The sequence below is a fragment of the Equus asinus genome, chromosome 4 (genome assembly GCF_041296235.1).
Source record: "Equus asinus isolate D_3611 breed Donkey chromosome 4, EquAss-T2T_v2, whole genome shotgun sequence".
Classification (NCBI taxonomy): Eukaryota; Metazoa; Chordata; class Mammalia; order Perissodactyla; family Equidae; genus Equus; species Equus asinus.
Window position 1 is genome coordinate 57,752,413 of NC_091793.1, and position 12,775 is coordinate 57,765,187.

At 34.4% G+C, this 12,775-nt stretch overlaps 1 protein-coding gene across 2 annotated transcripts in view; it reads right to left on the reverse strand.

Moving 5' to 3' along the window:
* Nucleotides 1-12,775, reverse strand: part of TBC1D15 (TBC1 domain family member 15) — a 56,744-nt gene that overhangs the window by 15,747 nt on the left and 28,222 nt on the right. The window contains exons 6-11 of one of the 2 annotated variants that reach the window (XM_014833269.2): nucleotides 7,330-7,432; nucleotides 6,290-6,340; nucleotides 5,801-5,998; nucleotides 4,616-4,744; nucleotides 4,005-4,108; nucleotides 2,868-2,962 (exon numbers count right to left, since the gene is read on the reverse strand). In XM_014833269.2, the coding sequence (XP_014688755.2) occupies nucleotides 2,868-2,962; nucleotides 4,005-4,108; nucleotides 4,616-4,744; nucleotides 5,801-5,998; nucleotides 6,290-6,340; nucleotides 7,330-7,432 (680 nt within the window). The remainder of the gene's footprint in view (nucleotides 1-2,867; nucleotides 2,963-4,004; nucleotides 4,109-4,615; nucleotides 4,745-5,800; nucleotides 5,999-6,289; nucleotides 6,341-7,329; nucleotides 7,433-12,775) is intronic. The other variant, XM_014833270.3, reaches the window with a different exon arrangement.

Below are 12,775 nucleotides of genomic sequence, written 5' to 3' on the forward strand. Positions count from 1 at the left end.
TCCTGCTATTACTTTTACTCTCCTGTCAAGCTTTTAATTAAAAAATTCATCAAATTCCATTTCAGATATGCAATAAATAACATTTTGGAATATTTTTCAAAAATCAGTCCACCTCCTCATGGGAATATTTTTAAATATTTTTCCATTTCTATCTAAACATAGAAATCTTTTCACTGAATAGTAGGAAACACTTTCAATTAATTAAAATCAACACTAAGTAATAATTCACATTAGTTAGCAAGAAAAATGCCAGTCATGAATCTATGTGATAGGCAGTATTATCTGAAACCAATAATGAAAAAAACTACTATGTAATCAAGCATAATCAAAGAGATTTGTTTCATTCATATTTGCTTCATTCATTATGAGAAGTATTATCAACTTCTTTGTCATGTTCCATAATCAACGTCAGGACAAATTATTTCCTTATTCTCATGGTAACATATGAGTATAAGCAACTTATTTTAATTCTGAAAAAATGAAAATCCACATTTTGCTGGAAATGATTTCATGACAATGAAAACATCACCATGAGTGTATCCCAAGCTGTACTTACAATCCAGTTCACAAACACTGATACCTATTAAATGTATCTTGTTGTGAAAGATTTTACAACTAAAAAGGCACACCCCAAACTTGAATCTCTCAGTAAATTATGAATAATTTTAAAAACTCAAAATGATTCACTCTATAATCAATTCTGTTTAAAAGTTATAACTGATTTCTCTCCCAATGACCCCATTAAACTGAATAATTTGAAAACATTCTCAATACTTATGAAGAGCTGGGGAGATATTTTACAGCAGAGTAGAATCTAACAATAGAAGATGATATGAGTTTAGATTCTCTAAGGGCATTTTTAAAAAGTATGAGAACAATATTCTAGGTTTTTGTTAAAATACACTACATTTGATTTTAACAAAAAGCAAGCATATATCTATAGAAGTGTGGATCAATTTTTCAAACAAATAAGGAAAAGCAATATCAAATGCTATAAATGTAAACTTTCATTTAAAAATGTCAAAATGTTTTTCCTATCATAATAAAGAGGTACATAAGTTATTTTATTAACTCAAGCACAATTTACAGTCATACTGCCAATATAGAAAATCTGCCTCAACAGGCATTTTAAACATGGTACGAATTATTTATACCCTCACGAACTAGCACCTGTATTTCTTTCCTCTTGTATAGATATCTAGTGATGACATGCCAGGCAGAATATGAAAAGAGATCAAAATGTAAAAAATGATATTTTATAAGGGAAGTATTTCGAGAAACTATTTCTAGAAAGAAAATGAGTACGTAGTCTCCCCTTATTCATGGTTTAACTTTCCTTGGTTTCAGTTACTTGTTGTCAACCTCAGTCTGAATACATTAAAAGGAAAATTCCAGAAATAAACAATTCGTAAGTTTTAATCTCACACAGTCGCACTCCATCCTGCCAGAACATGAATCCTCCCTTTGTCCAGCGGATCCACACTGTATAAACTACTCGCCCATTAGCAGCCATCTGGGTGATCAGATCGACTGTCGAGGTACTGCAGTGCCTGTGTTCAAGTCACCCTTATTTTACTTAATAATGGCCCCAAAATGCAAGAGTAGTAACGCTGGCAATTCAGCTATGCCAAAGAGAAGCCATAATGTGCTTCCTTTAAGTGAAAAGATGAAAGTTTCTCGACTTAATAGGAAAAAAAATCACATGCTGAGCTTGCTAAGATCTATGGTAAGAACAAATCTTCTATCCATGAAATTGTGAAGGCAAAAGAAATTCATGCTAGCTTTGCTATTGCAGCTCAAATATGTATATACATATAGGAAAAAATATTACATATATAGGGTTCGGTACTATCTGTAGTTTCAGGCACCCCTTGGGGGTCCTGGAACTTATCTCTTGGAGACAAGGGGGATGCTACTGTACTTAAGTTAAAAAAAAAGAACCTTCATTAAATCCAACTCTCTATCTAACTTGAGTAGCTAAAAAAAGACTGGCAAGAGATGTTAGCACAGGTGCCAATCTTAAAAAAAAAAAAATTATACCAAGGCTAAGTCACAAGATACTTAAGAACATTAAAACTGGGCCTTATTAACCAAGCCCTTATTAACCATGTGACCTTGGACAAGTCATTTATGCTCTCAATGCTTCAATTTTCCTATCTGTAAAATGGGGAATATAAACTGAAACTTGTCAGGTAGACATGGACAGGAGGAATTGTGCATTCCTTCGCCAATCTGGCCTTTATCAGAAGAGCCAGAAAACCCAGTAGTCACTATTTGGAAGTTTAAGTCTAATTCCTTTAATGCAAAATTCTATCAAGCATCTCTTTTTTAGAGAATAATTATTCCCAGGTGAATAGTTACTCAATTCTCAAATACTGACAAAAATTTACTATCTATATGGAACTATTTAATTAAAAAAAATGAAAGTATGCATCATTTAGAGAAGGTCTGGAGGGATATTAACCCTAGTTATCTCTGCATGACAGAAAAAAAACTAATCTTTATTTTCTTTTTGCTCATCGATGGTTCCTAATTTTTCTATGATAAACACAAACTTTTTTTGGAATAAGGAAGACAAATTTTTTTTTAACAAATTTAATTAAAGAATAAATAAAGTTAAACACTCTTTTTTAAAATTCACATTTTGGAACTGAAAATAAAATATATCAGTACTCACAAATATATTGACTGAATTCATATTCCTGTTGGAAGAGGACCAACTAAGACATTAAACAATTGAACATACTCTCCAATTCTGATTTCTCTTTTGAGCCCTAATTCTGTAGCATATATCTCCACTTCTTAAATCTTATCAAGACTTCAACGTAAACCCCTCTTACGCATTTCCAAAATTAAGAAAAAATTACCGATAAGACTTCTATAATCTCTTAACCTTGAATTTCTCTTCTCTTGTTCCTCGCTGACAGATTTCCACTGTAGTTTCATTCTGAAGTATTCATCACTATAGAAAGCAATTTTACATCAAAAAAAGCTATTTGTACTTTATTTTTTAAAAATTTAATTTTTCTGTAACAATGTATCAAAGCAATTATGATGCTAGTGAGATGCAAGTTTATAAATGACAGTGAAATGTTTAAAGTTATGATAATGAGTGAAAACAAAGGAAAAATAAAGTAACCTTATAAATGTCATAAACTGTGCTTAAACTACTAGAATAATTTAGGTATGATTTTAAGAAAATATTTACCTCAATCCTTAATATCATACCTAAAATTATTCCAGGCATTCAATATTTTAACCACTAACGTTCTGAATAATTACAAATAAAAACCTACAAGGATTTTTTTAAATGTGACATAACAGTTCCATTTTCCAATGAGTTTATTGCAGAAACTTGTCAACGTGAAAATGTCTTAGAAGGAAGAGCAAAATGTGCTGAAAAGAGAAAAGACTGTCCAAGAGTTTGAATATCCACATAATGATTAGAGTGAGCTTTAAATCAAAGGCTAGACTGACGAACTGGGAATAAGACGTGTACCTGGAAAGTTGGTCTGTGTTTCTTCTCAAGTCTGAGAAATTATTTAAAAATAGAAACACTCTTCCAAAAAAGAATGAAAGACTAATTTATGTTCCAAAAGCACAAGGAAAATAATTTAAAGGTGATTAACCTAAATAGTAAATGCACTTCTTATGAGCCATTTTTATAATTTCATAACAAATTGTAAAAATGAATCAAGATGAATGAGATATATTTAAAAATCCAAATCTAATTAGTTATTTTTCAGGTATGTAAAACGTTTGTACAAGGGGACTGGAATTTTTTTTAACATATCCACCAACATAATTGTAATGAAGTCCTCCTAATAAGTGTTTCTGGTCTGAAGTAACTACAGTGCTCATAATTTTTAAATTGAAAAGATGAAAATAAAGTTATTTTTCCATACCCTAGTCTATTCCAAACTGTCATCTAGGAACTCTATACTAATTTGTATGGGTCAGTTATGTGAATTTCTTTGATGAACACATAAAAAACCATTACTTACGTTTTTTGTTTTTGTAATTGAGTTCTTTCCTCCTTGGTACTGTCCCAAGGAAAATAACCCAGAAGAAACTTCCATGCTTGCTTTCTCAACGCATGACTAAGCCCCTGAAGAAAACATGCAGGTTAAACACATTGTAAAAAAGAAGGCAATACTTTACGTTCACAAAACTTGCATATAAATTAACAGGAAGACTAATATTAAAGAGTTTTATACATGAAAATAGCTCAATTCCGTGAATACTACCTTGTTTTTGACTTGTAGATTCTGCAGATGTAAGCCGCTGTAGAAAACTTAAACAATGCAGAGTATACAGTAGACTGTACAGCAGACAGAGGACCCTTCCTGGCTAAGACAATGACCACTGGGGTGCAAACATGCTTCCCGCACACACCCATAGAACTTCAAGAAGGAAGAGCATCTTTCCCCAGGCTTAATGGCAGCCCTCCATTCAACCCTCAGGGACAGTACAAGCACCTGACTCTGTCCTACAGGGATTTTAAGGCATCATTCATCAAAAAGGAGTTCATTCCCCTACCCCCACAAAAAAAAAGACAAGGGAAAGAAATGTGAATAGCAGCAGTTTAAAATACAGTCCATATTAACATATTTACCCCTCTAAATATCATCTGCTTCACATTGTCTACATTTAAGATTCTTCCTTCAGAATCAATGTTCTTAGTCCATTCTTCCAGGGACACTGGCTCTCTCCTCTGAACAACTGGTCGTTCTCCCAAATCAATCTAAAATAAGAAGATAAGCGATAAGGAGTATACCTTGAATCAGTGAAATGAAATCAAGGTATATAGAAACTAAAACTAAAATACTATTCCTCATACATGAGTTCTAACATTTCTAATATATTCTTTTATTTTCCAACATTTACTCTATGAACTATAATAGTTAGCATCCCATACATTTTCCCTCCTATTAAACACACAAATAACTGGGTGATAAATTCAGAGGTAGGAAAATATTTGCTATTTTGGGTTTCAATTACATAAGTATAGAACATTCAACATGTAAATTCTGTAAGAGACCTTTCAAACTAAATACTATGCTATATTATTAAAAAAGAGAGTATTATTCCATTAACCGTATTCTAAAATTAGCTTTTCTTCCAAACTAAAATTTGTAGCTCTCAGAATTGATTCATGGTCCATTAGCTCCACTTGGCATTTTCTACAGTTTTTTATTCAATTAACAGATGTTGGTAATTTAAAAATGCTATTTGCAAGATAAGCCCTTTAATTAAGTACCACAATTGAGATATTTACAATATTCTATGTGCAGCCCAGAATTGCAGTAAATTTAAAATCTTGTTGAGCATATATAAAGATTTGCCACAATTCAGAGCCAAAAGCATGTTACACAGAGAAAAGATTCACACGAGAGTAAGGCCCTAGGGCAGAGTCCCGGTGCCCACTGAGCAAGCAAGTACACCAAGGCAGAGCTGCGGCGAGACGCAGGGCTTGCTATCCACTCAACGCTACGCACTCAGTGAAACAGTCTGTTCGTTATTACCAAAAGGTAATCAAAGAAAAGAGATCCAACACTAATAACACAAAGTATAAGTAATAATCGATGAAGAACAAACCAAGAATTTGGTGGCAGGACAAGCCTTAGTTGTTAGATATATTATTTAGCCAAAAAAAAAATAAAGAAAAAAAAAAATGGAAAGGATTATGAGTAACAGGTAGCTATAATCAAAATTGAGTTTCTATAGCATTTGGTACATGTTTAAAATATGCTTCTCCTGTTAAAACAGAAAAGCTATATCAACATAAATCTCCACTCACTCTTGTGATGACTTCAAATCCTGGTTCTTCTTGTTGATTTATCTTTAACCCTGGAATAGCATCACTAAGAAAATCTGCCATTTCTGAAGGTGGTCGTTGATGTGTAGAGGGATCGCTGCCTCTCAAACTATCAAAAATGTAGTTTGTGACTTTGGAAAATCCTACCATAGTTGCTGTGTAAGGATCCTTTTTAATTTTCTATGTAGTAGGAAGAAAAAAATTAGCATTATTAATTCAAATAAGGAATAAAAATAACTATATTGGGCAAAGTTTTTTAAAGTGGGGGAAATCAGAACTAAGCGTTCTAAGATTATCGTAAAATTTTATTTTTTTCTGGGGAAAAAATTTTAATTTTCTAAGCCAATCTTTTCGTTTGGCTAAAACAGTATATTAACTGGCAAGTTACTACTACTGATTGAATTGCAAATAAACAAATGATTTGCAGGCGTCATTCAATCTGCATACATCAGAAATATATGCAGTGCTTACTTGCCACGGGTGAATGGCCCACAACAGCTTTCTTCTGTCTAGCAGTCCTACCTTCACAAAAAAAAAATATTTCTTGAAGTGTGCAGTACCACACTAGTCTAACACAAAATATTTAACAGCTAAGTTTAAAAGCTCACAATATTTAAATACCAGCTGACATTTTAATCTAATTATATGACTAGTAAATCATGCCGAAAAGAGTAATTTGTTCTGTACAGTGCCATCCTGGGAAACAGCAAAAGGTTTTTCTACTGCTAGGGTTACTTCTAAATCTCAAACTGTGTGCTTATTCAAATTTAGCAAATAGTTACTTCTTAAAGGTCTATCTTTAAAACAATTATTTTCACAATAAGAAAAACTGTTCCTTCACTTTTTAATTTAATCAGTGTTTAGCTCTCTTGTCCTCCTTCCTAAAAAGTTCCCTCCTTATTTTGCTAATCTTCAGAACGAAGAAGAAAGCACCTGGGACAGAGTAAGGACTCAAACATTAGTTGAATGAAAGAATAGATAACCATTTCATTAGTTTACATAGAAATCTGAGTGTAAAATAAATTAAATTTATTCCTACCTTTGTTAAGTGCACATTTTTAGCCAAATGCAAGAAGAATACACTCAAATACTTTAAGGGGAATTAGGTTATCACAACCTCAAATGAATCAACTTCAATGGAAAATAAAAATTCAATCCAGATTTTTGACTAAGTTTATCATTAATGAATCCAAAGTGGCTTGCCCACTGACCTTTCACCTAATCAATGAAAGCTATGATGATAAAAATTTACTGATGTCCAATTTCAGTATTATGATAAAGGGAAAAACTGCCATAAGAGTAACTAAGAACGAGGGCAGCTTCTGAGTCTTACCAATACTAACGAAACACGCTATTTCTATAAAATTACAGAGAATCGTCCCATAAAGTTTACACACACAGAGACACTTGCCTCATTCTGTATAATCTCTGAGAAAGTTAGAGGTAGGAGGTATATACAATAATGGAGTCAGATTAACAGATTAATACAAGATAGATTTTATGAAACATACTTGTATTAAACCATATGCTGGCTCATCAAGAAGATTTTCAAAAGACTGTGAAAGACTCTTACTCTGACAATTCACAAGAAGTGTTCTTTTATCCTGTGGAGATCTGTAATTTAAAAAAAAGAGACCTGTAGAAAATACTAGCACACTGCACCAATCACTTCCTGAATAATTACTAACGCATGGTTACTTTTCCTTAATAACAACAAAAACCTTGAAAGTCCATTTCTAGAACTGTTTCTCATTAATACAAAATTAGCACGTACTTAGTATCTTAAACAAGTTCCAAAACTACATGAACATGAAATACTAAACTAACAAATAAAAAGGGGTTGAAGTATATTTTTATTCTAGGTAAAGCCAAGAAGACTAAGCTTTAATGAACCCAAATTGTTGTTTTAAGAATTATAACACAAAAATGTTATAAATATATCTGCCTTTATTATCATAAAAAGTAAGGTCAAACCCACTTTAGAATTCATCAGTATTTTATGTATAATGTTTTCACTATAGAAAAATGTCCAGTTTGAAATGGTTTCCAACTTCATTCCACAGCTTGGTAGTATTGCAACATAACATGTTAAAAATACAAGATACTATAGATTTATTTGTTAAAGATCATTAATTCTGATAACCGTAATTATAAACACACGTGAACGTATTACCAAGATTCTAAGGACAGGTCAGGTAACAGCATGTTTTCAGTTCTTCCCCTATTAAGCTCCGGAAATAAGTTTTTCTCTCCTTTTCTTAACAACCAGAAAATAAATAAAATGCTTTCCCAATTGACATCTATCTAATTTCAAGTAATCAGATGAATTATTCAGTCTTTTTTCTACTCGGTAAGTTTTATAACTTAGTAAGTCAGTCTTTAAAATCTACTTTTCTGTGTTTAAAATAAAAATTAAATGTGTTATTTTGCTGCTATCTACATCTAGTTTATTATAAATGTTTGAGATAAGAACTTTAATAATGGTTATCTCTTCTTAATTCTAACATACAGGATGCAACAGCAATGCCAAGGAGGATATGAAATCCAAAACAGGATCTTACTCTTACATAGTCAGAAAGAGCGCTTGATCTTCAGAAACAATAGCCTAATAAGCTCCTTGGCTTTTTACAAGGAGCTGAGGGTGAGTCATCTGAACTAGGAAAAATATAATAACTTTTAAAATGTTCAATTTTCATTAAACACTATTTTTCTGAACACTTTCAGGGTCATGCTTAATATGAAGAACCATAGGTTCTCATAAGGCGTTCTTTTAATGATAGGTCAACTCTTAAATGTAGCACCAGAAAAAGAAAATATAGGAACATATTTTTTCCTAGCACAGTGCTGCTGGCACTGCAGTTATTATTTTGTTTCTAATAATAAAATAAGTCAAATTATTTCTTTAAAATCCAAATAACAAATGGTCATGAAAGTCAAAACACTGGCTATGCATGTAGAAGCAGGACAGACGTGCAGCCCCAGATCTGCACGGCAGTCACGGAACTGGAGGGGGAAGAAGCAATGAGTGCCCAAGCAATAAGCAACCACTGATCCTTTTTTAAAAAGGAAGAATTTCACTTTTTATTCCCAATGCTCTGTGATGAGGGGCTGGGGGAAGCTGTAAGAAGAGGAGAGATACAAAAACATACAACTGAGTGGCCCCTACAGAAATCCACAAAACATTTTAAAAGTACATCAGTCAAAGGACAAGTAGTACACTGCTAAGCAGCTGTAGAGTTCACCAAAAGGAGGGCCAGCATTCCAGAATATTGTTAACAGTTCCACCTGCCAGGCTAACACATTGATTTAATCCAGGAAGATTAAATATCATGGATTTATAAATACTGTATTTAGGTATTCTGGGAATGTTATGGATTCTGACAATTTGATCTCTCATGACAACATTATTCAAGACTTTCAAACTCCCTGCAGCAGTAAGATAGAACTTTTAACAATGCTAACATCAGCAATTCTATTAGAGCCTACTAAAGGGCTTCAAGAAAACCATAGTCCAGTATCACAACTATAGCAGCATATCTACTGAAAATTCACAAGTACTTTCCAGGCTTTAGAGTGAGCTCTCCCAAAGACCTCAGAATAACTTCAGAAATTATAACATTTGAAGAATGTTTATGCACTGAGATGTAGCAATAACTACTTTATATTGCTACTGAGAACGACCAATATGGAAAGCTTAAAAAATAAATAAAAATATCATTGCTAAGAATATCAATCAAAAAAGGCTAAGAAAAAATAAAAAGGTACAGAATATTTACAATAAAACTATATATATAATTTATTCCAAGTTTTATAATTTATATTTATATGGCTCACACATGATGGAGTAAAAACTGGAGATCTTCGGGAATTTTCATTTCTTTGGGCTTTAGCTTAATCGGGAATTTCATGTATTTGGATTATTACTAATGAACACAAAGAACAAGGGCCTTTAATATCTCCCTAAGAATCTGATAACGGGAGATACCTTATAGAAATTTGGGACATTTTTTACACTGGTGACTGTTTATTTGGAGTATCTACATTCTACCACTTGGACTCAACATATAATCTCTAGTGAGCTATATGACACAATGTAATTGGGCATAATTTATAATGAGAAAGAGAATGAGGCGTGCTTATTTTCAGCCTAGGGTACAGATGGGGCCTTAGAGATAAAATATTTGAGGTACTATTCTTACAAATTTCAGACTACATTCAGGGGGCAAAGAATATACCCCATTAGGGGTGTAGCTTTTGAAGGACTCATTTTTAGACAGCTATCTCTGCCCCCAAGAACAGCCACATCCCTGGTTGACCAGAAACTTAATAAAAGCCCAATGGGAAGAGAGAAGAGAACAAAGTGTAGGGAGGTAAGTCTCCTCAGCTAGGTTTTTCTCTTGACCAGGTCATTAAAGGTTGCAATTAATCATTTTATGCTGGGGCCAGCCCCACGGCCTAGCAGTAAACTTTGCAGGCTCCAGTTTGGTGGCCTAGGGTTTGCTGGTTCAGATCCTGGGCATGGACCTACATACCGCTCACCAAACCATGCTGTGGCAGTATTCCACATGGAGGAACTAGAATGACTTGCAACTAAGATATACAACTAGGTTCTGGGGCTCTGGGGAGGGAAAAGAAAAAAACAGAGGAAGACTGGCAACAGATATCAGCTCAGGGCCAATCTTCCTCAGCATAAAAAAAGCATACCTTTAAGAAAAAAATCACTTATGCTCATATCCTGTCACATTTTATCCTCCGCTTAGTTAATCTCTCATCCTCTCTCAGAGCTTTGATTACTACTGACATACAAAAAACTTGCATTTTATCCTTTTATATGCTCTCATAGTGCTATCTCTCTCTTACTCAGAGCACTTATCATAGCTGAAAATTTATTTATATAAGCAACGTTTGTCTCTCCCAAAACAGTACAAACTCCTTTCTCTTTCCAGCACTTAGCACTGTGTCTAGGACACAGCAGGTGCTCAAAAAAAAAAAAAAAAAACTTGTCGAATGAGAAAAAAAAAACACATGGAGGAACACCATTCCCATGGCTTCATGTTTCCAAATGGAAATACATACTTCTACTAAAGAAACTCTCCTTTTTCACAAGGACATATTTGATTGCTGAGATCAGGAAAGAGCAAGGTGCATGCTAGGCATAACCCCTTCTAGGCTCTCTCTTTCTCTTGGATCTGCCTGCCAACAGAGAAGATGGTTTCTAGTCTGCTCTCATTCACATTATACTGGTCTGTCCTCACTAGACCTGTGATTGTCCAAAAGTGATGATAACTGGGTGAATTCAAAATTAATTTGGAATGAATTATGATGCTGCGTATCTAAGCTTCACCAACAATGATACTTTTATCACCATATGATTTTTATATTTACTTTTCACTTGTTTACAAATATAGAACAGGAAACAAAGTTTCATTTACAACCCTCATTAAAACATCACCAACACACATTCAAAGTACACATTCCCTTATGAGCACCCAAGTGACTGCTGAGTCTATTCTTGGACCCATTCAGGATAGACAACTCTCTACCTCTTGAGCTAAAATCTATTTCCTTTCTAATTTCTCTTTGGAATCATGCAAAACGCATCTACAATTTATTCGTTATTACAATCCTTTCAAAAATTACTTGTAGAATTAATAAATACCATGCCATTTATTCCTTTAACTAAGATTTACTGCTCAAATATTATGTACCAGGCACTGTGGCTAGGAACTTAGGAGAAAAGGTAAATAAGATAGATGTAACCCCTGCCTTTTTGGGCTTATATTCTAGAGTAGTACATGAATGAAGAAAATAGACAATAGTATCTTATTCTGTTAAGGGCCATGAAGGAAGCAAACAAGGGAAAGAGACAGCGAAAAAGAATGGAGGTGGAAATCTACATTAATCAGGAGAGGAGAGCATCCAGAAAAGCCCCTCTGAGGAAGTGACATCAAAACTGAGACCTCAGGGATCAGAAAGGGAGAAGCAAAGAAATAGCAGACATATGGGACCCTAAGACAAGAAAGAGTTTAGGGCATTTCAGGAACTGAAAGACAATCATGTGCCTAGAATACAGAAGAGAATGGCATGAGATGAGGTTTAAGAGAGAAACAGAGCTAAGACAGGGCAGGCTCTCACTGACCATAGTGAGAAGTTTGGATTTTACGTAATGTTGCACCAAAATTCTTCTTCTTCAAGTTAAATCCCCACATCCTTCTAATGTTTTTCATGATACCATTTTGATCCCTTGCATCAAAAGATGACACCAGTCATCTTTTCCATGTAGTATAGTCTAACACATTTAAAATGCAGTGCTTAAAACTAAGCCTAGGGGCCGGCCCCGTGGCCGAGTGGTTAAGTTCACAGGCTCCACTTCAGCAGCCCAGGGTTCAGATCCTGGGCGCGGACATGGCACCGCTCATCAGGCCACGTTGAGGCGGTATCCCACATGCCACAAGTGTAAGGATCCACAACTAAAAATACACAACTATGTACTGGGGGGCTTTGGGGAGAAAAAGGAAAAATAAAATCTTTAAAAAAAAAAAGCTCTGCACGGTCTCAGCAGCCGGCGTCCTGCAGTGACCTCCAGAAAAAAACCCAAAAACTGGCCTAGTTCTCCAAAGTACTATCTTACCAGTAAAGAACAGAGAGGGAAGACCACTTCATCCTAGAGTCTGTGATTTAATCAACAATCTCAGACCACAGGAGCTCTTCTGTGACAGCTACATCGCAACACTGCTTGATACTTGAGCTTGCTATGGTGCTAAAACCTCCATGTCTTTCGTATCTGCTATTCAACAGCCAAACCTTCTACCCCAATCATGACGCTGCGCCTCCTGAAATCTATTTAACCCCCTGGGTGGTAGCCTATTCACAGCTTCTCACTTCAAGATCCAAGACCCACGTACCACCAACCAGCCTGACTTTCTTATGGTTCCTGGTACTGATCAGCATGCCTAG